The sequence below is a fragment of the Platalea leucorodia genome (genome assembly GCF_965183815.1).
Source record: "Platalea leucorodia genome assembly, chromosome: 20".
Classification (NCBI taxonomy): Eukaryota; Metazoa; Chordata; class Aves; order Pelecaniformes; family Threskiornithidae; genus Platalea; species Platalea leucorodia.
In genome coordinates, this window is record NC_138842.1 from 7,707,292 (window position 1) to 7,729,044 (window position 21,753).

The 21,753-nt window shown below is 63.4% G+C and overlaps 1 protein-coding gene across 1 annotated transcript in view; it reads right to left on the reverse strand.

The window, feature by feature from the left end:
- DSCAML1 (DS cell adhesion molecule like 1) overlaps positions 1-21,753 on the reverse strand; it is a gene marked incomplete at both ends in the record, with an annotated part of 109,092 nt that overhangs the window by 9,672 nt on the left and 77,667 nt on the right. Inside the window, 17 exons of the mRNA XM_082330568.1 lie at positions 11-150; positions 1,196-1,351; positions 1,433-1,579; positions 2,554-2,794; positions 3,794-3,864; positions 4,040-4,207; positions 4,561-4,689; positions 4,803-4,899; positions 5,557-5,756; positions 10,689-10,865; positions 11,001-11,120; positions 11,414-11,692; positions 14,948-15,220; positions 17,232-17,528; positions 18,091-18,366; positions 19,277-19,555; positions 20,930-21,076. Of these exons, the coding sequence (XP_082186694.1) occupies positions 11-150; positions 1,196-1,351; positions 1,433-1,579; positions 2,554-2,794; positions 3,794-3,864; positions 4,040-4,207; positions 4,561-4,689; positions 4,803-4,899; positions 5,557-5,756; positions 10,689-10,865; positions 11,001-11,120; positions 11,414-11,692; positions 14,948-15,220; positions 17,232-17,528; positions 18,091-18,366; positions 19,277-19,555; positions 20,930-21,076 (3,197 nt within the window). The remainder of the gene's footprint in view (positions 1-10; positions 151-1,195; positions 1,352-1,432; positions 1,580-2,553; positions 2,795-3,793; positions 3,865-4,039; positions 4,208-4,560; positions 4,690-4,802; positions 4,900-5,556; positions 5,757-10,688; positions 10,866-11,000; positions 11,121-11,413; positions 11,693-14,947; positions 15,221-17,231; positions 17,529-18,090; positions 18,367-19,276; positions 19,556-20,929; positions 21,077-21,753) is intronic.

Genomic DNA, 21,753 nt, shown 5'->3' on the forward strand with positions numbered 1-21,753 from the left:
CGTCCCGTACCGGCTGCCCCGAGCCGGGGCTGGAGCAGAAGATGGTGTACTTTCGGATGATGCCGTTGGGCTTGGCCGGCGGCAGCCAGGACACCACCACGCTGCTGGCGGAAGACGGGACAGCCTTGATGCCGGCCGGGGGACCTGGAACTGAAGGAGGGAGAGCACGGCAGAGCTGGTGCCGGGAGGCCTCCGAGGTCTCTGCCCAGCCCTGCGAGGCAGCAGCACCCCGCTGCATCCCAGCCGCGCTGCGGAGGAGCCGCAATGGCGTTTCCACGCCAGCATCGGGCAGCTGCGAGCAGGGACGAGCCTGCAGATAAACGGTCGCCCCGCCGTCACCCCACTGCCTGCGGGACACCTCTCCACGGGTGGCTCTGGTCCCCTGCCGAGCCAGAGGCAGGAGGGTTAATTGCAGCGCAGGCTCTGGTTTAGAAACTGTGATTGGCTTTTAATGACCGTCTCCTTAATCTGCCCGAGTGGCTCAGCCTTACCCTGCCCAGCTGAGCCTCCCCAGCATCTGGCGCTTCCCAGGACGGGCGGGCAGCGACGCCAGCCCACGGGCCCAGGAAACGCTCCGCTACCGCGTTAACAGCATTAAAGTAGGGCAGGCAGGGGTGTAAATATTTAAATATCCGCACTTAAGGGAAAGAAAAAAAGAGAAAGGGAAATGCCCGGCCTGTGGCTGTACACGGGGGGTTTCCTCCGCGCCCCCGCAGCCACTCCAGCCCTTCCCTCGCCAGCGCGGCAACACAACGCGCCGTGGCATGAGCGAGCGCTCCCGTCTCCCGGCATCAGCCGGCTACGGCACGCTGCAACCCTAAGTGACGGCAGGCAGACCCCAGCGGGCTGGGGCCGCCTGGGGGGTGGCTCTGCTACCACGGCGCAGCAGCCGAGGACCGTGCACGCACGCAGGGCAGCGCCGGGGGCCTTCCTCCCCTCCCGGCCAGGCACGGACCTGCCCGTCGGTCTGGCAGACCGAGCAGGGAGGGAATGAAAAGGAAGGAGAAGCCCTGCCCAGCCCTGCCTGCCTGCCTGCTGCGGGGGCTGCACATCTGCCCTTTATTCATTGCTGAGGGCTCCTCCTCAACACTCCATCTTCTCGCTTCGAATTAACATGCCTTGCCATGGTTTCTCAGCTGGGGCGAGAGGAGAGCGCACCCACGCGCACCCGCTCCCCCGGGGAAACGCCACTTACTGTCCTCCTTGGTCTGGATGTAGAGCACGCTGCTGCGGACGCCGTCGCCGGCCTGGGTGTACGCCAGCACCTGCACGCTGTAGTTGGTGAACTTCTCCATACCCCGCAGCTCCACTCGCTCCCGCGTGGTCGTGATGTTCTGCATCTCGCCCCACTCTGCGGGGAGACGGGACCCATCAGCCCCACGCCACCACCCGGCCGGGTCCCCCGCGTCCCCCGCTCCCCGCGAGCACTCACCTCCGTCCATGTAGAGGGACCAGAAGATGACCCGGTACCCCTTGAGCACCCCGTTGAGGGTGCTGCGCGGGGGCTCCGACCAGGAGATCACGGCCACGTCCGACGTGATGGAGATGGCCCGCACGTTCTCGGGCGGCTGGCTGGGAACTGAGGAGGGGACGGATGGGGAGGACAATCAGCAGGAGGATGGAGAGGCAGCACGCGCCCGGCTGAAAGAGCCGCGTCCCACGGGTCAGCCGCCCCGACTGCACCCACGTGGGACCCTGCCGCGCGGCAGCCCCCTCTGCCCCGGCTGCTCGAGCCCCTGGAGCCGGTCCTGCCCGGCTCGCGGGGCACCAGGGCCGGGCGAACGCAGCGGGCTTGCCTCCGGCGCGCAGTTTTGCTCCTCCCGGACCACCGAGGCGGGTGCAAGCCCTGTGCTCAGAGGGCCGGGGAGGCCGCCGGGACACGCTGCGCTTCCCAGCAAGGGGAGAGCGGGAGAGCTGGCTGGATGCGAGGTAATTAGATCCCGTTGCCCCGTAAGAGGTAACTCTAATTTTTATGAGCATTTAAACGATAATACATCACCGTAACGATCCTCTTTGAAAATGATTATTGTTTCATATTACTTAGGTGCAAAAATATAAGCACCATGTAATTAGGGACAGAGTATAATAAACTAATACAGATAGTCCGTTTGAACAAAATGAAGGTAATATAATTATGGAAAAGACACTACTGCTAAAACAGGGGCCCTTGAATACCCCAGGAGGAGTGCTAATGTAGCCAGGAAATGATCATGGTTTGACAGGCTAACGAGAGCCTTAATTAAGTATGAAAAACTGCTGAGCAAACGCACTGCAAAACTTTTTTCCCGTTGTTTGTAAAACGGCTGAGGCCACCAGCAACCTCTCCCAGACGGAAACCTCCCCGGCGCTTCGGCAACACACGAATCCACCTTGCCGTCCTTCTAATTGTGCCAGAAACCCGGTGCCGTGGCTGTCCCGGCATCCTCGTGCTCGCATCTCCTCCCCAGGGCCGCTGCGAGCGCGCACGCGCGTGCCGGCAGCCGAGAGCCGAGCGCTGCCGGTGGCCAGCGGCCGGGGCCGGGTGTCCCCCGGCGGCGGCCGGGACAGCCTTACCGTCCTCCAGCGTGGTGGCGTTGATCTCGCTGGACGACGGCCCCGTCCCCGCCCGGTTGAACGCCTGCACCACCACCCCGTACTGGGCAAACTTCTTCAGGTTGTCCAGCGTGTAGACCTCGCTGTCTCCCGTGGCTTTCATCTCCACGATGCTGTACTGCCCGTTGCTGCCCGGGCTGTTCTCCCGGTACCCAATCTGGTAGCCACGGATCACCCCGTTCTGCAGCTCCTTCTTCGGGGCCTGAGGAACGGGGGGTGCGAGACGGAGCGGTGTCACGCAGGGCTACGCTGCCCAGCAAGCACGTCCCCGGGCCGGGAGGCTCGCAGGGCTCCCTTGCCGCGACCGCCTCTCCCCAGCATCTTTTTTTCCTCGATGCTTTTAAACTCCCTCTCCCCTCAGCAGCGCCCGGGTGGACGCACCGAGTGGCAGAATAGCGACAAAAAGTAGAATGGAATAGCGATCAAAAAGGGCCACCGGCTCCTCAGGGGCCACCAGAGAGGACGGCGCTGGCCGGGCAGCGGGACGCGCTCAGCCGGTGCCGTTCCCCGACCGGAGCAGCTCAAAGAGAGGAGGGAAAAACCCCAAGTCTGACAGCCTTAAAAATGTGCGAGGCCAGGCTGAGATCAATCTTAACAATATTTCTCTGAAGCATTAAGAAATCAATAGGGTTGATTGCAAATTTATGTTACAAAGCCAGGGTGATCCATCTCACTGAAACACTCTTAAAATGAAGTGACTTATCTTTCAAGTGAACCTTATTTTCCATTAATCTGTTTTTCAGCGCTTAAGGGGAGGGGGAGAAGCTGGAACCCTAAATTTATTGACTTACCAGTTCATTCCCAAGTCCTAACTTTATAATCAATTCTATTTTTCATTATGCACCTTTGGAAAAATAAATCCGATTCTAAGTTTTATTGATCTTTGCGCAACACTTTGCAACCCAGCGTCTCGGTTTTTACGTATTTATCATCTCTCTCCCCACAGCCCCGCACGGACGTCCGATGAGATAATGAGCTTGTTATAAAACATGATTAAGAAGGACCCCGTGCGCTGCAGCCGAGCGGCACGCCCAGCCTTCGCGTTTTTATATTGCCCGGGAAATTCTTCCCAGCCCTCGTGCCGCTGGCGAAACGCCGGGTCCCAGGACAAGCTGCCGCCGCGGAGGCTCGGGCCGGCGTCCAGCACCGCCCGAGCCCCTGTGGCCAGAGAAAGCCCACGCACCGCCCCGGCCCCGCTCACCTTCCAGGTGACCTGGATGCTCTGGGACGTCATGGGCTGCAAGGTGACGTCCATCGGAGGCCCGTCGGGAGCTGCGGATAAACAGACCCAAAAGAGTGTGTTGAGAAGCACCAGAGAAAGGAAAAACGCCTGGCTTCCAGAGAGCTCTGCCGCAGCCAGCTTCGCTCAAGGCTACGGCCCCCGCGCTGCCCGTGGCCGCCCCTGCCCGCCGGCCCCGGCGCGCGCGGCACGAGCCGGGAGCAGCACCTGCTTCCTCCGTGCTGATGGTGAGCTCCTTGCTCGGCTCGCTGCGCCCGATCTTGTTGAAGGAGTACATGCGGATGCTGTACACAGAGGCTGGGTGGAGGTCCACGATGTTCGCCTGGTTGATGGTCGGGGAGATGTTGCGCGTGGACTGCTTAAAATCCCAAGAATCTGGAAAAGCAGCGGAGAGAGAGAGGAGGAGGGTCAGCACCCGAATCCTGTGGCAGGAAGGGGGCCGTGCTCAGGCAGGTGAAGTCCCCAGGCGCCTCTGGTTTTCGTCCCCGGCCCCCGCGGAGAGGTGCTGCTTCCCCCCTCCTCGCTGTTGTGCAGTCTGGGTTTGGCTTTTCGCAATTGTCGTCTCTTTTAATATTCCCTTTCAAATGCTCCCAGCCCACAGAAATTAACATATTTCATTAATGCTGCTCTCTCCTTTCTTCATCAAAGGGACCGGGATGCAGAACGTTCCCTTGGAGACGCCGGCAGGGCAGGGGCAGCACGGGGAGGGCAGGGCAGATATCACCTACCCGACTTGTTCTTGTACTCGATATCGAAGCCGGTGATGATGCTGTTGCCGTCAAACCGCTGCGTCCATCGCAGGTTCATACTCCGAGCTTTCACTTCGCGGATCTCCAGCTCCGGCGGGTCGGGGGGCTCTTGGGGAGACAGGGGCAGGTTAGGGATGACAGGGAGAGAAGCCCCCCAGGAGCAGGGGGATCCTCGCGGCGAGGTTTCACACCCCGGGGCTCGTGCGCAGGGGAAGGAGTACCTTGGACGGTGAGCTGGATCAAGCCTCTGTCCTCGCCGTAAGAGTTGATGGCGTGACAGGAGAAGAAGACCGAGTCCCCGCGGTCGGCTGGTTTCAGCTATGAACGTTGCAGGGAGAGAAGGGGAGGCCGTTCAGGCTGAGCTGCCCCGGGCACCGTGCCGCCGCCTTCCCCGGTATCGCAGCCGGCTCCCGCCACCAGCCCTGGCGGGAGCCGTGCCTGCAGAGGCCGGTCGCCCTCCAAACCCCCAGTCCCCTGGCTCGGGTCTGCGCTGGAATTTTGTTCTTTGAGACGTCCCTGGTGGTGCAGAACACCTTCGCAACCAGAGCCCGTTGTGCAGGCAGCTGAGATTCAGCGCGAAACCCAGGGGCTTGCCACAGCAAGCAGGCAGTGGCTGTTCTTAAATTAAATTTGGAATTAAAATCGGAAGGCTGGCTCCCCGTGCCGGCCCAGGGCAGCGCTCGCTCTTACGCCGGTTGTAAAAGGCCAGGCGCTGGCCAGGTGCTTCGCCCGGCTGCACCGCAGCGTGCTGGGGCCGGGGGAGACGCAGCCGGCGCACGGTGCCGCTGGCTGGAGACGCAACCCCTCCGGCGGGTTTCCCAACATCCCCCTCCCGCCGGACCCGATTTTGCCACCCTGGGAGGCCAGCCACAGCGCCAGCCTCCGCGACACCCGCCGGGGACCAGCGCCATCCTCCCCGGGCACCCTGCGCCGCCTGCCTCCCTCCATCACCCGAGCAAGACCCCGGCCCCTCACCTTGAGGGTGGAGATGACCTCGTCGCCGTTGTCCTTGGTGGTGATGGCGTAGCGCATGTTGCGGTCGGGATCGATGACGGTGTCGCCCTTCTCCCAGCGGATGATGATGGGCCGCTCGCCCCGGGCGGTGCAGTTCAGCTCCTTGGTCTGCCCCTTGATGGCAATCGTGGTGTTGGGGTGGGAGGTGATCATGGCTGGGACTGCGGGGAGGCAGGGGGTCACCCGTGGGCCCGGGGGATGGCTCGGTGCCACCGGCGGCTGCCCGGCCCCGGCCCAGCCCACGGACCCCGCTGGGGAGGTGGCGGATGCGGGTCTCATCAAGAGGCCACGCAGCCCGAAGCAGAATCGTCTCGCTGCATTATACAGCTCAGGATCATAAAATAATGAAGCAGATAAATTTTATAATGCATAGCATTACACCGGGGTAGACAATAAAACGTGAAAGACAAATAACCAAGCGCACACTATAATGAAGAGAAAGCCTCCAGTCTGAGACGTGCGGGTATGAATTATTGACTAAGGTTTTACACTCCTGAGGATGAGAGGAAGAATGTTTTCCCTCACAGATTTGCATAATTCACTCGTATAAACCTGGGCAGAATATAGAGTGCGATTTCACATCAGCAAGGCCGCCTTTGCATTGCAGATACCAGAGGGAGAATTTTTTTTCCATAGCCACCCCAATATGCGAACGAGGACGGTGGGGAGGCCCCACACCGCACGCCCCGTCCGACCGGGCTGCAGCACCCAGCACGGGCACATCCCGGCGCCGCCCAAACGGCGGCTGCAGCACGGTCAGGGACGGCCCTCGGGACGGGACGGCGAGCCCCTCTCGCTGCTGGCGAGCGCCCGCAGCCCCGGCGCGAAGCTGCCGCCTCCTGTGCCGGCGCTCGGGCCGCTGGCGAGGAGCAGCACGCCAGCCTGCGCCAGGCTCAGCCGCCTCCTGCCCGTCCCCGCGCGCTGCGGCAGCCTCTGCCGAAGCGCTTCTCCTTGCTGCGAGGGGTTGCTGTAACAAGCCCCGTCCGGGCTCCTTCCCCGGCAGCCTCGCCGCTCCGAGAGCCGAGCCCTCGCGCCGCCCCGGTGAGCCGGCCGCGGCACGCACCGTGCAGGAGAAACGGGCTGGAGGGGCGAGGGCAGCCTGGGTAAGCAGAAAAAAAATGTAATGCATAAACAAACAGCGCTGCTGAGTCCCGCAGTAATATATGATAATGACAATCCGCAAAGGCAACACACACTGTTATAATGGGACACAAGAGGCTCTAATGAGCTACGACTTCTCGGCTTTCTGTGGCAATGTAATTCAATTAACAGCTAAGGAAACCTTTCCTCCTGAGCTGCCGGTGTTGGCGGGGCGCAGGGCAAGCTGGGACAGAGCGGTGCCCAGCCTGGCGCCCGCTGCCAGCGCCCCGTGGCAATCCTGCCCCGAGGGGAGCGTGGCCGCCTGAGAGCCGGCACCGGGACGGCAAAGCGCAGGGACGTTGGGGCGGCGCTCGGAGCCGCGGCGCATCGCTGCCGGACCTGTGGTCCGGGGCACGGGAAACCAAGAGCTACAAGAAACAGGGCAAGACTTCTCCTAGCTCTGCCCCATCCCATCCCCAGCCACGCGCCCGCCTTCCCCCGGCCCCGACGCCTCTGCCTGCCCGCAGGCTCACGCCAGGGCTACGTCGGGGAGGGGGGCAGGCGTGGGACGGGCCGGCCCAGCCCCAGCCTCCCGCACCCTGCCGAGGTGAAGGCAGAGCACAGGGATGGCCGGGGGCTCTTGCACCCACCCTGGGCCCAGCGCCGACCACCGCTCCGGCTCCGAGTGCGCGCAGCACGGCATAAGGGCACGCACAGCCAGGTTGGGGTCTCGGCACCCAGTTTTGGCACTATGGTGGGACCTTGCTGGACTCCTGCCTGCCGTCCCCAGCTCCTGCCACGAGAAGGGCACTGAGAGGCCACCCTGCAGAGTCTGGGGCGCACCGGGGGCTGCTTCCCTGCATTCAGCCTTCATTTAGCCCAGGCTGGAGGCCGGCGCGGCGCAGAGGACGTGCGTGGCCGCAGGGGCCAAAGGGGCAGGACAGCCCCGCAGGGCTGCGGCTGCCGCGGAGGCATCGGCCCCCTTTCTTCCTTCCCGGCGAGCGGCAGCCCCGGGAGAGGAGCTCCGTTTCAGGCTCTGCTTCGCTGAAATGCACTTATTGATGTTTGATTAAAAGCAGCTCCTTGGATGTAAACATATCAACTTCTCTCAATTGCCGGGGTCCCAGGAGAGCGGCAAGCAGCCCAGAGCGGGGGAAGCAGCAAAACAAACCAAAAGAAAACCCCAACCAGCCACGCAGACAGCACGGACCGGGGCACCGGGGCAGCACCTCTTGCACGCCGGTACCCAACACCTGCCCTGGAGCGGTTCTGCCGCTTGCGGAGGGACAGCATCGCCCGGGACTGGCTGCGGGACCCTCCGAGGGCTGCCGGAGGCTGCTCCCGGCCAGCCCGCGCCCCTCTCCCTGGGTGCAGGGACATCAGTAATGCTGCTTTCTGCCCGTCAGAGCATCAGCCAGAGCGCCGGGGCAGTGCTGCTGTGCCGGGCTTCCCTCGCACAGAGCTCGCCTCCAACGCTTTCTGCACCCGCCCGTCCGCCCTGCGCCCAGCGCCGCTGCCGCGCTCCCCCCGTGCCTTGTTAACAAGGCCGCGACAAGAGGCTCGTCCCGCTTGCTGGGCAGAGATAAGGCTGGCTACAAAGAGAGATGTCAGCAGCCGGCACGCTCCGCCGTCCCACGCCGGGCTGGGGCACCAGCCGCGTCGCAGCCCGCTGGTGACAACTGAATGAGAACGGTGACAAGGGTGACAAGGGCTGTGCCTGCCTCCCTCGCCCCCCTCTTTCTTGTTTGGAGCCGGCTCTGTGATGTTAATTTGATTGCACCTATTCCAGCTTCCTTTCTACACTGATTAGCTGAGTTTCACCTGAAGCATGAGATTAATTCAAATTGCATGGAAGCAATCAGTTATGCTCTTGCTGTACGGCAGCGAACTTCCAAACACGTCCGTCCCCGTGCCCGCGCCATGCAGGCAGCTGCCCCTCCGCCAGCCCCTGGCCGGACCCGCTCGCCCCGGCATCGCGGTGCCGGGGAGGTCCGAGCAGAGGAGCCCCCTCTCCAGCGAGCGCTGCCCACCGCTCCGGCAGCCCCGGCACAGCCCACAGGGACCCCCCGAGGACACGACCCTCTCCATCCCTCACGCTCGGCTCTCGACACCGGGAGAGCCGGGCAGCCATGTGCTAAATGGCATTTATCACGCGCCGGTGGTCTCCTCCCGCGGGCGCACGCTCCCAGCCACCAGCATTCGCCGCCTTTCGCTCCGCAACACACCTGACCAGATGCTAACGAGTTTCCTTCCGAAGCGGGGAAGGGCACGCCGCCGTGGAAGGCAGCAAGCTGCTGCCTGCATCCAGCCACGCGCCTGCGCCGGGGGCTGAGCGGAGCAGTGCGGCGTGGGCACCCAGGGCCGGGAAAGCCCCAGCCCCACGGGCGGCACCGCAGGCGAGGGCTGGGCGCGGCCGCGGCCCCGAGCGTTACGTTCCCACGCTGGTACAAGCAAAGCCGGGCGGCTTTCCTTGCCCACCACCAGACAAAAGCAGCGGCCGGCTCCTTCTGGCGCTGGTGGGTCCGCAGGCCCACGGCCAGGACTGCAGGCGCTTGCCTGATCATTACCTGGCCGCCTCGGCTTGCCCCCCGAGCCCGGCGCTGCGGCACCGGGGAAGGGGACGTGCGGCTGCGGGCTGGCTGCCAGGGCTGCTCCCCTATCCCCTGCTGACCCGCGCCAGCGCTCGCTTTGGGCTCTGATTAACTTTCCTTTAACTCCGTCCGCAGTGGCCTGACTTTCAAGGAAAGCCGGCACTGATCTCGCTTTAATTGGCCTGACATTTCGCTAAACAAACAAAAAACCAAAAATGAAACAAAACAAAGAGCCCCATATAACGCTTAATTGGCTGTGGCGCTTCGTCTACCTATTCATCCAAACCTTTTCAAAGGCTGCGAGGTCTCCGGGAAACGTAAAAGCAGATGCATAATAAGGTTACGTGCTATTCAAGTCAGCAAGCAGCCTGTCCTGGGATGCAATTACAGCAGAGAGCGGGGACAAGGCAACAGTTCAGGCTCCGAGACTTCGGCACGCTCACTTGGGATTAATCGCCTCGACTTTGTACCTGCGCCTTATTGAAGTGCATTGTTTGAAGTCGCTCGTTTCGATTCATCAGTCGGCGGGGTAAATTAAACAGCTGCCAGGGAGGGGAGCAGAAACCCGGGAAAGCAGAGGCTGGGTGGGGAGGGGAGCAGCCCTGAGCGAAACGCCTCCGATGCCAGAAAACCCAGCGCTCGGCTGGGGAGGGGAGGCAGCGAGGGGGCTGCCCGAGCCCGAGCCGCTCCCTCCTTGCCTCGTCCCAGTGATTCCCCGGGCGCGAGACCCTCGCCCGGAGACAGCGGTGCCCGGGGAGGGCTGTGCATCCCCGCTGCCCGGCAGCACCCTGCCCAGGGGACAACCAGGGTGGCGGTGGCTGCCAGGGCTCCGCCTGCAACCTCCGTCCCCTCGTCGCGGACCGGGCAGAGTTTAGCCCTGCTCAGCTCCGGAGACACGCGGAGATGCCCCAGGAGCGAGCCCGACCGGGCCGGTCCCCCTCCACCACCTCCTTTTTGAGGTTTGAACGCTCACGGCAGCAACGAGCAAAATAAATAAAGAGGAGCTGGAGATTATGTATTCTGCTGATAGCAACGGCAGAGGAATCCGATAATAAGCGCAGTTCAAACACGGTGTCTAACAACACTTCCCGGCCCATCCCTGTCAAATTAGCCCAGCTCTTTCCTTGCCTCCTGTGCGATGCAGATTGATTGCTCAGTTTTATTAAGGACAAAGCGTGTTTAATAGCAAAAGGGAAGCGGGTCCCTGGAGGAGGGGGATCAACGCCCTCCCCGTGCCCCGCGCATCGATCGCGGGGGTGCGCGGTACCGAGGGCAGAGCCAGGCTGGCGCGGCGGGGACCAGCCGCACGGAGGGGGCCGCGCCGGACCGGGCTCTGCTGGCGAGCGCCCACCCCACAGCCCCAACCGCGTTCACCGGAGCGGGTCCCCGGCCCCTCGCCACGGCACGGCCCTGGCGACTTACTCTTCACGGTGAGAAACATGGACTTGCTGATGTCTGTGCCCACCCCGTTGCTGGCCTGGCAGAGGTAGTAGCCGATGTCCTCCTCCAGCACGTGGCGGATGAGCAGGGAGCTGTTGGGCAGGATCTGGATGCGGCCCGTGAGGGGTATGGGGTGGTACTGCTGGGGGTTGCCGCTGCCTAGGAGGAGACAGAGACAGAGCTCAGCCGAGGCAGAGGAGCGCTGGTGAGGCTCGGTGCTGGGGCGGCCGTGCCGAAAGGGGACTCTCCGCTGCCCGCACCGAGTCCCCACGCGCTGCCGTCTCTCACCCCTACCTTTTGCGTGTTTCCACATGACTTTCGGAGGGGGGTACCCGTCAACGGAGCAATTCAGCACCCCGGCTTTACCGTAAATGCCATCTTGGTTGTTGGGTTGGACCACAAAACGAGGAGGCACTGAGGAATTGGAGAGAAAAGACGGACACTGTAGCAAAAACCCCCTCAGCTTCTTGCAACTCCTCCCTGCCTGCGGGCACGTGGCTGCTCTGGCTCAGCCCCGCTCCTCACCCTCCCCGCCTGCTTCTGCACCGCTCCTTCAACCGGAGGACAACGTTGTCTCCCTCCAGCCTTGTCTCTGCTCCCTGCCGCGCTACCCCTCCGTCGCCGCCCACCCTCCCGAGCCCAACGCGGCGGCAGCACCGGGGACCGGGCTGGGCTGCGCGCGGCCGGGTCGGCCCCGCGGCACTCACCCCGCACGATGAGCTGCCGCTCCCGGCTGACCGTGGCGGCGTCGTTGCTGGCGATGCAGGTGTAGTTGCCGTTGTGCTTGAGGGAGACGCTGGAGATCTGCAGGGAGCTCATGAACTCCTTGCTCTCGATGGTGACTCCAGAGCCGGAGAGGATGACGTGCCCGTCCTTCCTCCAGGTGATGTGGATGGGCATGTCCCCGGAGGAGACCACGCAGGGGATGTAGAGGAGCTGCCCGATGGAGGCTGGCGGGAACTCAAAGGGCTGGATCAGCGGAGGGACTGTCGAGGGGAGAGGCAGAGCACGCTGGAGAGCCCGTCCAGGGAAAGCCTTCCTCCAGCGGGGACGTGCCCCGCTGCCCCGGGAGGAGAAGCAGCCCAGGAACTAAGGCAGGCCTTTGTTTCCACCAGGAACACGGCCGGGGAGAGCGGACGGTGCTGCCAAGCCGGGGACAGCAGGAAGATGTCTCCCACCTGGCAGGGCCACCGCGCCAGGAGCGGGACGGAGAAAGGCCGACCTCCGGAGCAGAGCGGGCCCTGCTCTGGGGAAAGCCCGGCCGCCCCCGCCCCGCGCGTGCCAGCCGAAATTCCGCCTCGGCACTCATCTGCTCGCAGAAAAGCCGTTATTAGATGGATGCTTTTCTTAAAGGCACCGGATTCAGAACCAGCCATTATCTTTCTGATAACTTAATTAGGCAACTGCAGCATCTCTGGCAATGTGGGAGGGGGAAGAAGGCAGAGAGAGGGAGACAATTAGCTTAACAAGGCTCAGCACCTGGTAGATGAGATCCTCTTTCTACAGTCTCCATAATTAAATTAGCAGGCTGCCAATTGTCCCCTCGGCAGAAATAAGCTGCCCTCTCCTACAGGCACAGGAGCAGCGCCACGCACGTCCATGGGCTCCCACCTCCGCCCCGCGCCCAGGGCATCGCGACGGCTCTGCGCCGGGCCTCTGCCCCGCTGCCCGGCCGCGGCCCAGCCGGGCAGCTCTGCGGCGCAGCGGGCGAGCGGGGGGCTGCCAGCCGCCCCCCGGGCTGCCGGCAGGCAGGCGGACGGGTGCGGGCAGGGCTGGCCTGCCCCTTCACCGGCTACAGCGACGTGGCTTGAGCTGCCGGAGCCATGGAGCCGGCGCTGCCTGTTTTCCATAATTAATGAATAATTAATTGGGAATGCACTGCAGTCTATTGCAGAGCGGGGAGGGGCTTGTGGATGCGCGCCTCTCCGAACACGCCCCACCAGCCGCTTCCGAGCCGCCAGGAGAAGGACAGGTTCCCTTGACAGAAGAGCTCTCCCTGCTCGAGCTTCCCGCAGCCGGAGCTTGCAACTCGCCTCTCCTTCCCAGTTCCTTTCCCACTGCAGTTCTCCCTTCCCCAGGGCTTCCAGGCTCTCTCGCGCAGCTGCGGTGGGCGTCCCTGCCCGCGGTGCCCGCCGCGGAGCCTGGCCCAGTAGCTCAGGACCGGAGCGGAGCCCCAGCGAACAGCCTCTGCCTTCCCGCGGGGTGAAGCATCGCCCCGACGGTGCCCCGGCGCTGCCGGCTGCGGAGCAGGCATAGCTGGTGCCGGCACCGCGCTCCCCAAATCGCCGCAGTCGCCCGAGCAGAGCTGTGCGAGAGCCCCGGGGCAGCACCAAACCCACACGTGATTAATTAAAATGCTCAAAGATGTCTGCGGGAATGACGAGCTGCCAGGGCAGAGGCCGGGTGCTCGGATCCTGCTGCTGGGGAAGCACAAAGAGACCCCGGGCAGCTGCAGAAGCCGCAGGGAGGTTTGAAGCTGGGGCCTGGGGGACCTGGGGTCCCCAGGCTAAGCAGCAGCAGCGGCAGCGGCTAAACCCGGGCGGGAGTTGCCCTCAACGCAAGCCGGGGAGCGTGGCTGGGGGCGATGCCTCGCGAGCAGGGCTGGGGGCTGCCCGCGCATCCCCGCTCCCCGGGGAGCGGTGCCGGAGGGCAGCTGTAAAGCTTTTACTACCGCATGCTCGGAAAGACCTGCGTAACTCACTTGTGGCACTTAATGTGGTCGCCAGGCACTTGCGACAATAAAAGCTTTACGGTGCTCCACGCCATCCTGTGCTCCGCGCTCTACACAGCGATGTTTATTCACTCTGCTCCGCGGAGCGAGCTCTGACTGTCTTCTAGGGTCTTTGCAATTCTCTTCCGCAGGCCTTTTATCTGATGGCCACGGCAAATAAGGAATCCAGCAAGCGGGGACGGGTGTAAATCTCCGGCAGCCGCGCTGCAGGCGGAATGAAGACATCTGGCCGCGGCAGAGTGGCGTGCCGCCGGCCCGCACCGCGCTCCCACCCTCGCCTCCCTCAGCCTGTCACCGGCCGCTAATCAGGGCAGTAAATTCCGATTCGGAAGGGTTCGCTAGCGGTTGCTTGCCAGAACATACGGATCCTCGGCTGAACTTCAGCATCCTGCATCCCCAACGGCATGCCCAGCGACTGACAAAAAGCGAATCCTGTTATTTGACTTCTGTGCGCACATCCCTACGGACGCTCTCTCCGCACCGGCCCTGCCTGTCCCGTGCGCCCCCGGAAAAGGCCAGCACCTACTCTGGCCCCTTCTCAAGCCCTGGGGCTCCCACCCAGGTGGGGATTTTGCATGAGGTGAGGAACGCAGGGCTGGCCGAGCCCGGCACCGCGGACCCGAGGGGAGAGAAGTCCTCCCCGCACCGCCCTCAGAGAGGCTCTCCGCAGCCTACTCTTCCCTTTGCAAAGCCTTGGAGAAGAGCATTAGCTAATCAAGTGCTAGCATCTATAATCAGCCTGATGCGCTCGCTTGCTAACCTGATTCCTAATAAGAAAATGGTGGATGGGAGGGGAGGGAGGGGGATCTGAGCAAAACGCGGTCCGTAAATACCCTGCTGGGTGAGACAGAGAAAGGCAATTGGCCAGCTCCCTCCCCAGCGTGGCTGTGTTTGTCTAAATGATTTACTGCAAACACCGAGCTGGCGACGGGCAGAGACGACCCGACAGCTCTGAGGACGGGAGATACAGGAGCATCGCAGGCTCGCAGCGCAATCTCGGCGAGTCACTGGGAGGGAATGCATCCGGCTCAATTCATTAGGACTGATAGCTCCCTCAATGGGGCTGAATAATTGATGGCCTGGAGAAGCTTTTAAGATGTTCTGTGCGCTCGAAAGACCGAGAGTACTATTTTTTTAAAAGCTAACGCACAGAGAAAAACATCGGTGAAGGTGATCCGAGCAAAGGTTAGATGTTTTAATACGCTATGTTTACACCGTAAATCTTTGCTCCGTCGCTTGTAACGGGAAATGGATACGGTGTGGCTCGGGGCAGCGGCAGGCGCGCAGGCAGGACCGGGTAGCCGCTCCGCCGGGAGCTGAGCCAGCTCCGAGGGCCGCTGCGGCAGGAGCTGAGCTCCCGTCGGCGCGGCGTTCGCCGAGCACGGCCACCGCCGGGCCGCAGAGCCCCCTCTGCGACTCTTCCCTGCCTCCGTCCCGCAGCGGAGACGTCCCCAGCGTGACCTGGGCAGCCTCTCCATCTGATGCAGGGGAAGCCTCTCCGCCCGCTTACCTTTCACCGTGACGTGGACGCTCTGGCTGATGGAGAGCTGGGGCTGGATCAGCACGCTGCACAGATACTCTCCTTCATCCATGCCTTTCTGGACGTCCATCAGCTTAAGAGTCCCGTTCTCAAAGACCACTTGGCGGTGGTTATCGGGCAGCAGCAAAGAGTCCTTGTACCACTTGATGGAGTAATACGGGTACCCGATCACCCTGCAGTTGATGAAAGTGTCCCTACCCGCTACCGCTGTTATGTTCTTCATCGCTCGGATGCTCGGGGGACCTACATATTCGGGAGGAAGGGAGAGGCAGGCTAGGTTAATTCCGAAGGGCGGTTTGGTTGCATGCAGATCTGCTGCTATTTCAGAGCGAGCTTCACAGGCAAAGGAGGTAACCAGAAGGGTTGGGACCCAGCCTGGTTTCGGGTGAGGAGCAGGCACGGGCTCCTCTCTGAGCCTGTGTGGGGAAAGCCACCCATCGGCCGCAACCTCCGGCTACGGCTCCTCGCACACGCCTGCCGCGGCGCAGCTACGGACGGGGCCGCGGGCCTCCCTCACGGCCACGCTTCGGCACGTCCCGCCCCGGTTCTGCAGGTGCAACTTCAGCGCTGGGGATGCTGAGCCCGCAGGCCGCGCTGCTGCTCATCGGAGGAGGGCGGACGGTGTCTGGAAGCGTGGCCTGTTCCTGCCGTGGGAACCGCGGCCGCCCAGCGCACCCCCAGCCACGGCTCCCCCGGCAGCGCCTGCGGCCACCGGGACGGTAGAAGAGACGGGGCGCGCTGCCCCACGGTCACAGCCGCTCTCTGCCTCTCTTAGAAGGAAGCTGACTGCGTCGTGCCAAACATCCTCGACAGGAGCTGCTACGGGAACCTGACTTCCATTGGCAAACGTATTTCACCTCCCCTAAAACACAGCTTTCCGAGCCTCCCACCGGCACCTGAGCGTCGCTGAAAAGCCAGAGAGTCGCCAGTTTGTGGCTGGCTCTGGTGCTGGCTTAAGGACTGGGAGAATGCTGCAGGCGAGTATTTCAACACGAGGTTTCGTGCATCCGTAATTACATTGTTCTCCCAACGTCAGGGCATAAACCAGCAAACTAATCTCAAGACTAACCCTATCTTGACCCCTCGTCCTAAGGGCGTAGCAGGATGACAGCTCAGCAGACGCTCAGGCTAAGCTGACGGACGGTGTTTCTCATACTGGCACACGTTTAGAAAAGGAGCAAGAAAAAAGAACCTACACCTCGCTCTGTAACCCTCTCTTGGGCCCGTCTGAGGGACTTGCTCCCTTCCAGGGCAAAAAAAGCCTGAGCCTTATCTAGCGACAGCCCGTCAAGAGCTGAGAGGGGAGAGAGGGAGACAAGGAACGTCCTCCTTGAAAACGCTGCTCTGGCTTCTCGTGGCTGAGGGATGAACTTGCTCCAAAGCTGGCAGTAAACGGCAGCAAAATTCAGCCGCTCCTGGGATCCCAGCCAAAAAGCCACTAGATCCATTTCGAACCTGAGACACAGACAAACACAGCCCTTCAACCCTCTTTCTCAGCAGACAAATAAATGCTACCTTGTCTCTGTCTCGCTCCCACCTGTAAGCCTGGAAGCTGTAATTGGTGATTATTAACGGGCAGGGGCTTTACCATAGCCTGTGCCTGAAAGCGCTCCCTGTAACGCGCCGAGCGACACGCTCCAGCCGTAATAACACGGTGATTAACGCGGCCATGGCTTTTAGCAGACAAAGAAAATACAGACATGACAAATCAAAGCTCATTTTCCACGATTTCACGTGCTGCCTCATCATCGTTTGTCATGCAGATCCCCGCGCCGGCGGGCGCGTTCGCTGACAGGGAGCCGGGCTCCCGCCGGGACCAGGGGGCGGCTGGGAGAGCGCGGGGGGCCCGGGACGCTTCTGCGCCCGCCACCACCTTCTCCGTGCGTGGGGTCCCTCGGGGAGGTGTTTGCCGACCCCAGGCAGACCCCGAGGCGGGGGCTCGGCAGGGCAAGAGCGGAGCCCGATGGGGAGAGCGCTGCCCTTCTGCCCCCGCAAAGCCAAGCTCCAGCTCTCCACGGCTTTGCGCTTTGTCAAACTCCCTGCTTTAAACGGCGGGGAGGCTCAGCCCTGCGGGCAGGCGCGTGAGCGAGCGGGGCAGGAGCGGGGAGCTCGGGGAATGGGGTCGGGGCAGCCAGGGAGACCCGCGCGGCCGGGAAGAGGAGGGAGAGGCGAGGAGGAGCGATCGGCCGGGGAACAGAACAAAACCAAAAGCCCAGTAAAAGTCCTATTCTGATATTTAAAAGTAGACAGGCACCTCTTACGTTTATTCGCGCTTGGTATTCGGCGCTGCCCACCGAGTTCCGCGCGGTGCACCGGTACACGCCGCCGTCCTTGATCTGCGGGCTCGTCACGTTCATGTGGCTGACCGTGGTGCCGTCCGACATGGTGTACTGGTTGGTGCGGTGCCCGCTGTCCCGCGGGATGGGCTCGTCGTCCAGCGCCCAGGTGACGGTCGGCGGGGGGGCCCCCTTGGCGGCACACATCAGGGAGAACTGCTCCCCGGGGTTGACCACCTTCTCGCTGAAGGAGGAGACGATGCGGGGGGTCCCATCTGGGGGGCACCCAGCGGGAGGGGGGTCAGGGAGCGGCAGCCACAGGGAGCAGCAGTCACCCGCTGGCGGGACGGCTCGGAGCTCCCGCCTGGGGTGGGAGCCCCGGCTCAGCCGGGAGAGGAGCCCTAGTCGGCAACACGCCTGCATCCCTGCAGCGGGGAGATGCTGAGCGGGGCCGTGCTGGTTGATACAGACGCCGGCTCAAGGGGACACCTGCCTCGGCAGAGCCCACCCCTCGTCCAACCGTCCAGCGATCTGCATCGGGGAGGGGACGCCTGGTGAAAGGCCGTGCCTCCTCTCAGGGGCTGGGGACGGGCAAGTCAACCCTGATTGCGGTCCTTCCCCGTCCCGGCCGTGCTGCATCCCTCAGCTGCTTGCAGACAGCAGGCACAGCCCAGGAAGCGGGCCGGGAGCGGTCTGGCCCCAGGAGTCCCCACCCCGGCGGGTCTCGGTGCCCTCCAGCCATGCGCGAAGCATCCCGGCGCAGCCTGGGGACGCGGCGGCTCAGAGAGGGGCAGAGGAAAGCCCCCGCCGGCCCCCGCCCCGAGGAAGCCAGCTCACCCTCCAGCGTGATGATGGAGAAGTCCTGTGCCGTCTGGGACTTGCGGGTGGCAAAGCACTGGTAGGCTCCCGAGTGGCTCTTCTGCGCGGCCGTGATGAGGAGGGTCTCGTTGCTGATCCCCCGGATGGAGATGTAGTCATCCACCACCACGAGGTCCGTGTTGCGGTACCAGCGGATGACGTACTCGGGGGACCCGCTGAGGGCACAAGAGAGGATGACGGTGCTGCCGATGCCCGTTTTGAGCTTCTTTGGTGTGAGGGTCACACGCAGAGGGTCTGTGCGAGAAAGGGCGAGAGCGGGCGAGGCGTTGGCGGTGCCGGGCAGCACGGCGGGAGGCACCTTGTCATTACCGTGCTCTCTGCCTTTCCTGCCCTGGAAGTGCCAGCCCAGCTACGTGCAAAATGTCACCGCGCAATAAGGCGGGTGCCCCCCTGCCGTCCTCCCTGCTGACGGCCCCTGCCTTTAACGCCAGCCCCGGGGCCCCAGCAGGGCGAGCACCATCGGGGAGGTGGCGGAACGGCTGGAAGAAGACGTGACCGGTGCGATGGGGGACAACGCTGGGCTGGGGACACGCCAGGGTGGCTCCCAGCAGGCTGCCGGTGCCCGGCTGGTGGTGCGCTCGCCGCGGCACTGCTCCAGGTAAGGCGGGCACGGTGCGTGCCAGCCCCGGCAGCTCTGGTACCGCTGGGATCCCGGTGACAGGAGGAACCCCCAGGAACAAAGCACGCGATAAATACTTGGCCTGCCCAGATGGTATTTACTGTTTGGCTGGAGCTTATTTTAAGGAAGTCAACAAAACAAAACACAGAGGCACCTAACGTAAAACCGACGTCGCCATGCAGCAATTTACATCCCCCAGTATTGCTCTGAGTTTTCCCAAGGCCCCTCTCCCTGCCCGGCTGAAGCGGTAAATCAGGGGACGCCTGCAGACGCGCTGCTGCAGCACGATAAACCTCCCGCAAGCGCTCTGAGCGCCACATCGGACACGCTGCGTCGCAAGACGGCGGCTTCCAGCGTGCGCCGTGCTGAAATACAAGGCTTGTCACTTATACAGCTTTATAAAACCTTTAAGGCTTTGTATTTATAAAGGCTTTATATTTAAGAAGGCTTTATCAAGGCGGGCCCCGGGCAGCAGGACAGAGGTCTCCCTGCCGCTGTGCCCCACTCCTGCCCGCCGGCTCTCACCTATGACTGTGAGGGTCCCCGTGACCTCTGCGGACCCGAAGGTGTTGGTCACCTCGCAGATGTAGGTCCCGCTGTCCTCCACGCGCAGGTCGCTGATGGTCAGGCCCGTGATGCGCTTGCTCCAGCGGCTGTCGGCGGGGAGCGGGCGCCCGTCCTTGATCCACCGGACGGCCGGGTTGGGGTAGCCCGAGGCGATGCAGGGCAGCTCCACCAGCCGGCCCGCCTTCACCTCCCTGGACTGGAAGCTGTCTAGCATCGTGGGGATGGACTCCGCCGGGTCTGGGTTCGGAGAGGAAACAGGCTCACCCGGCGAAGAGGAGGAGGCGAGGCTTCTCCCCGCAGGGACACCAGGAGAGCCCCTGGCACGGTGCCACCGGTGCCGCCGTGCCCCCTCGGCATCGGCCGGGAGAGTGCGGCTCTCCCCGTCCCCGTGAGCCGGCGGCTCTGCCGGGCAGGACGCCAGCCGCATCCTCTGCTGGGCACGGGGCCGGGGCGGGCAGGGGGTGCCCCGTCCCAGCCGGGACGGCCGGCGCGGCCCTCGGTGCCCGGGGCAGCAGCTTGCGGGGAGGTGGGAGGGAAATGCATCTTACTAGCTGAGGGGATGAATAAACTCAGCACCAGAGGAATTACTCAAGGTGACACCTAATTGGTGCAAAATACACAAATTCTGTGGCACATTTCAAAATTTACAAGCAAAGGGGTCCATCAGGCAGCTGGGAAAGGAGAAAATTAATCACCAAGTCTCAGGCGTGAAATTAAATTCCAGGGGAAAGAAACCTCTTTCATTACTCCCAAGCAGAAGTAAAACGCCGTGACGTGTAAATAATGACAGCGACCAGGAGGGGACCGGGCCAGATCGAATGCGCGCGGACAGGGGATGATACACCCGGCGGCTGCCCGCGCTCCTCGAGGGCCGTGGGCAGGATGGCCACGGGTGGGACCGGGACCCTGAGGCCTCCAAGAGGCTGGGGCGAGGTCAGGCAAGCCCCAGCCCGGGCATCCCGGGCCCCTTCCCTACCTCTGCGGGGTTAATTCAAGGAGCTAGTGCGGGAGCCACAGCCCGCACGCCCGAGGATGGAAAAAGCATATGGCAGAGAGCAGGCGTGCTGCAGCTGAGTGGCGGGAGCGGCGACGTGGCCGCGAGTCGGGCGAACTCCCTCCCGAGCGGAGTAATTTGGGCAGTCAGCGGAGCCAGGAGCGCCCCGAGACACCCGGCACTACGGACTGCGCTGCCTGCGCTGCAGTATCGCTTGCACGTTCGTCACATCGCGTCAGGCTGCTCGCATCGCGGGCTGTCACATCGCATCGCGTCGCACCCCATCGCCTCTCGCTCGGGGTGCCGCGCAGCACTGCCGCTCGCCGCGGCCAGCACCGGGGGGGCCGCGTGCTCGGGGGCGCACGCGAGGCAGCACGAACCCCCCGCGCAGCCCCGATGGGAGCTCCTACCCCGCACCAGGATGTCCCCTCGTTGCGGGGACGGGAGGTAGCGATGCCATTGCTCCCTCCTGCGCCCCGGGGAAACGGGCACCGTGGTGGGCAGGCAGGGAGCGGGCATGCAGGCAGGGCCGGACACCCTCCCGGGCGCAGGAGCCGCGCCGGGCCCTGCGGGGCACGGTTCCCCCCTGCCAGCACTGCCGGCAGCCGCGCGCTCACCTGAGACCGAGAGCCTGGCTCCGTTGCTCTGCCGCGTCTCCCCGCTGTACTTGTGCTTGGTGATACACCTGTAGGTGGACAAGGCATCTTCCTTCTGCACGTCCGATATGTACAAACCTCCATAAGAAGTAATAAAAAACCTATTTTCTGGAGACACAAAGGGAGGAGAAGGGTGAGCGAGCCAGTCCCGACCCAGCGCATCACCGCCCAGGCTCTGGGCGCCCGGGTCGGGCAGAGCCCCTGCACTCCGGGCAGGCACCGGCGCTGCGGGCAGGAGCGGGGCAGGCAAAGCGGGTCCTTCCTCCGCCTCCCCGCGCCCCGACCGCGCCGGGGTGCGGTCTCCGGCTTCACCTTCAGGGCCTGAAGTTTCAGGCAGGCTGGCCAAGTCGGGCCAACACAGGCGAGCAGCAGCGCTTGCCTTAGCAGCCGCGCTTGCCTTAGCAGCCGTGGGTGTGCAACAGCAGCACGCAGGTGTGCACCAGCCTGCCTCCCTCAGCGGCAGCATTCAGCCTGCAGCAAACACACCCGCCCGGGCGCAAAGATGGGCTCGGGGTGTCCTTCCACGCGCTCCCGGGGGTCGGGTGCAGGGGACTTAGCCGAGGCAGCCCGCCCGCAGCCCTCTCCGCTCCCTGCCCCGGCCGGCCGTCGCAACGAGCTCCGGGCTGGCCGCAGAGCTGCAGCGATGCAGCGGCTGCAGAGGGCAAGGAGAGCGCGCGGCACGATGCTCTACCGGCACGATGCTCTGCCGCACCGCCACGTCGCCACCCGCTGCATAGCAACGCGGCAATTAAAAGCGAATCCGTCCCGCTGAGTTAATAATTAGC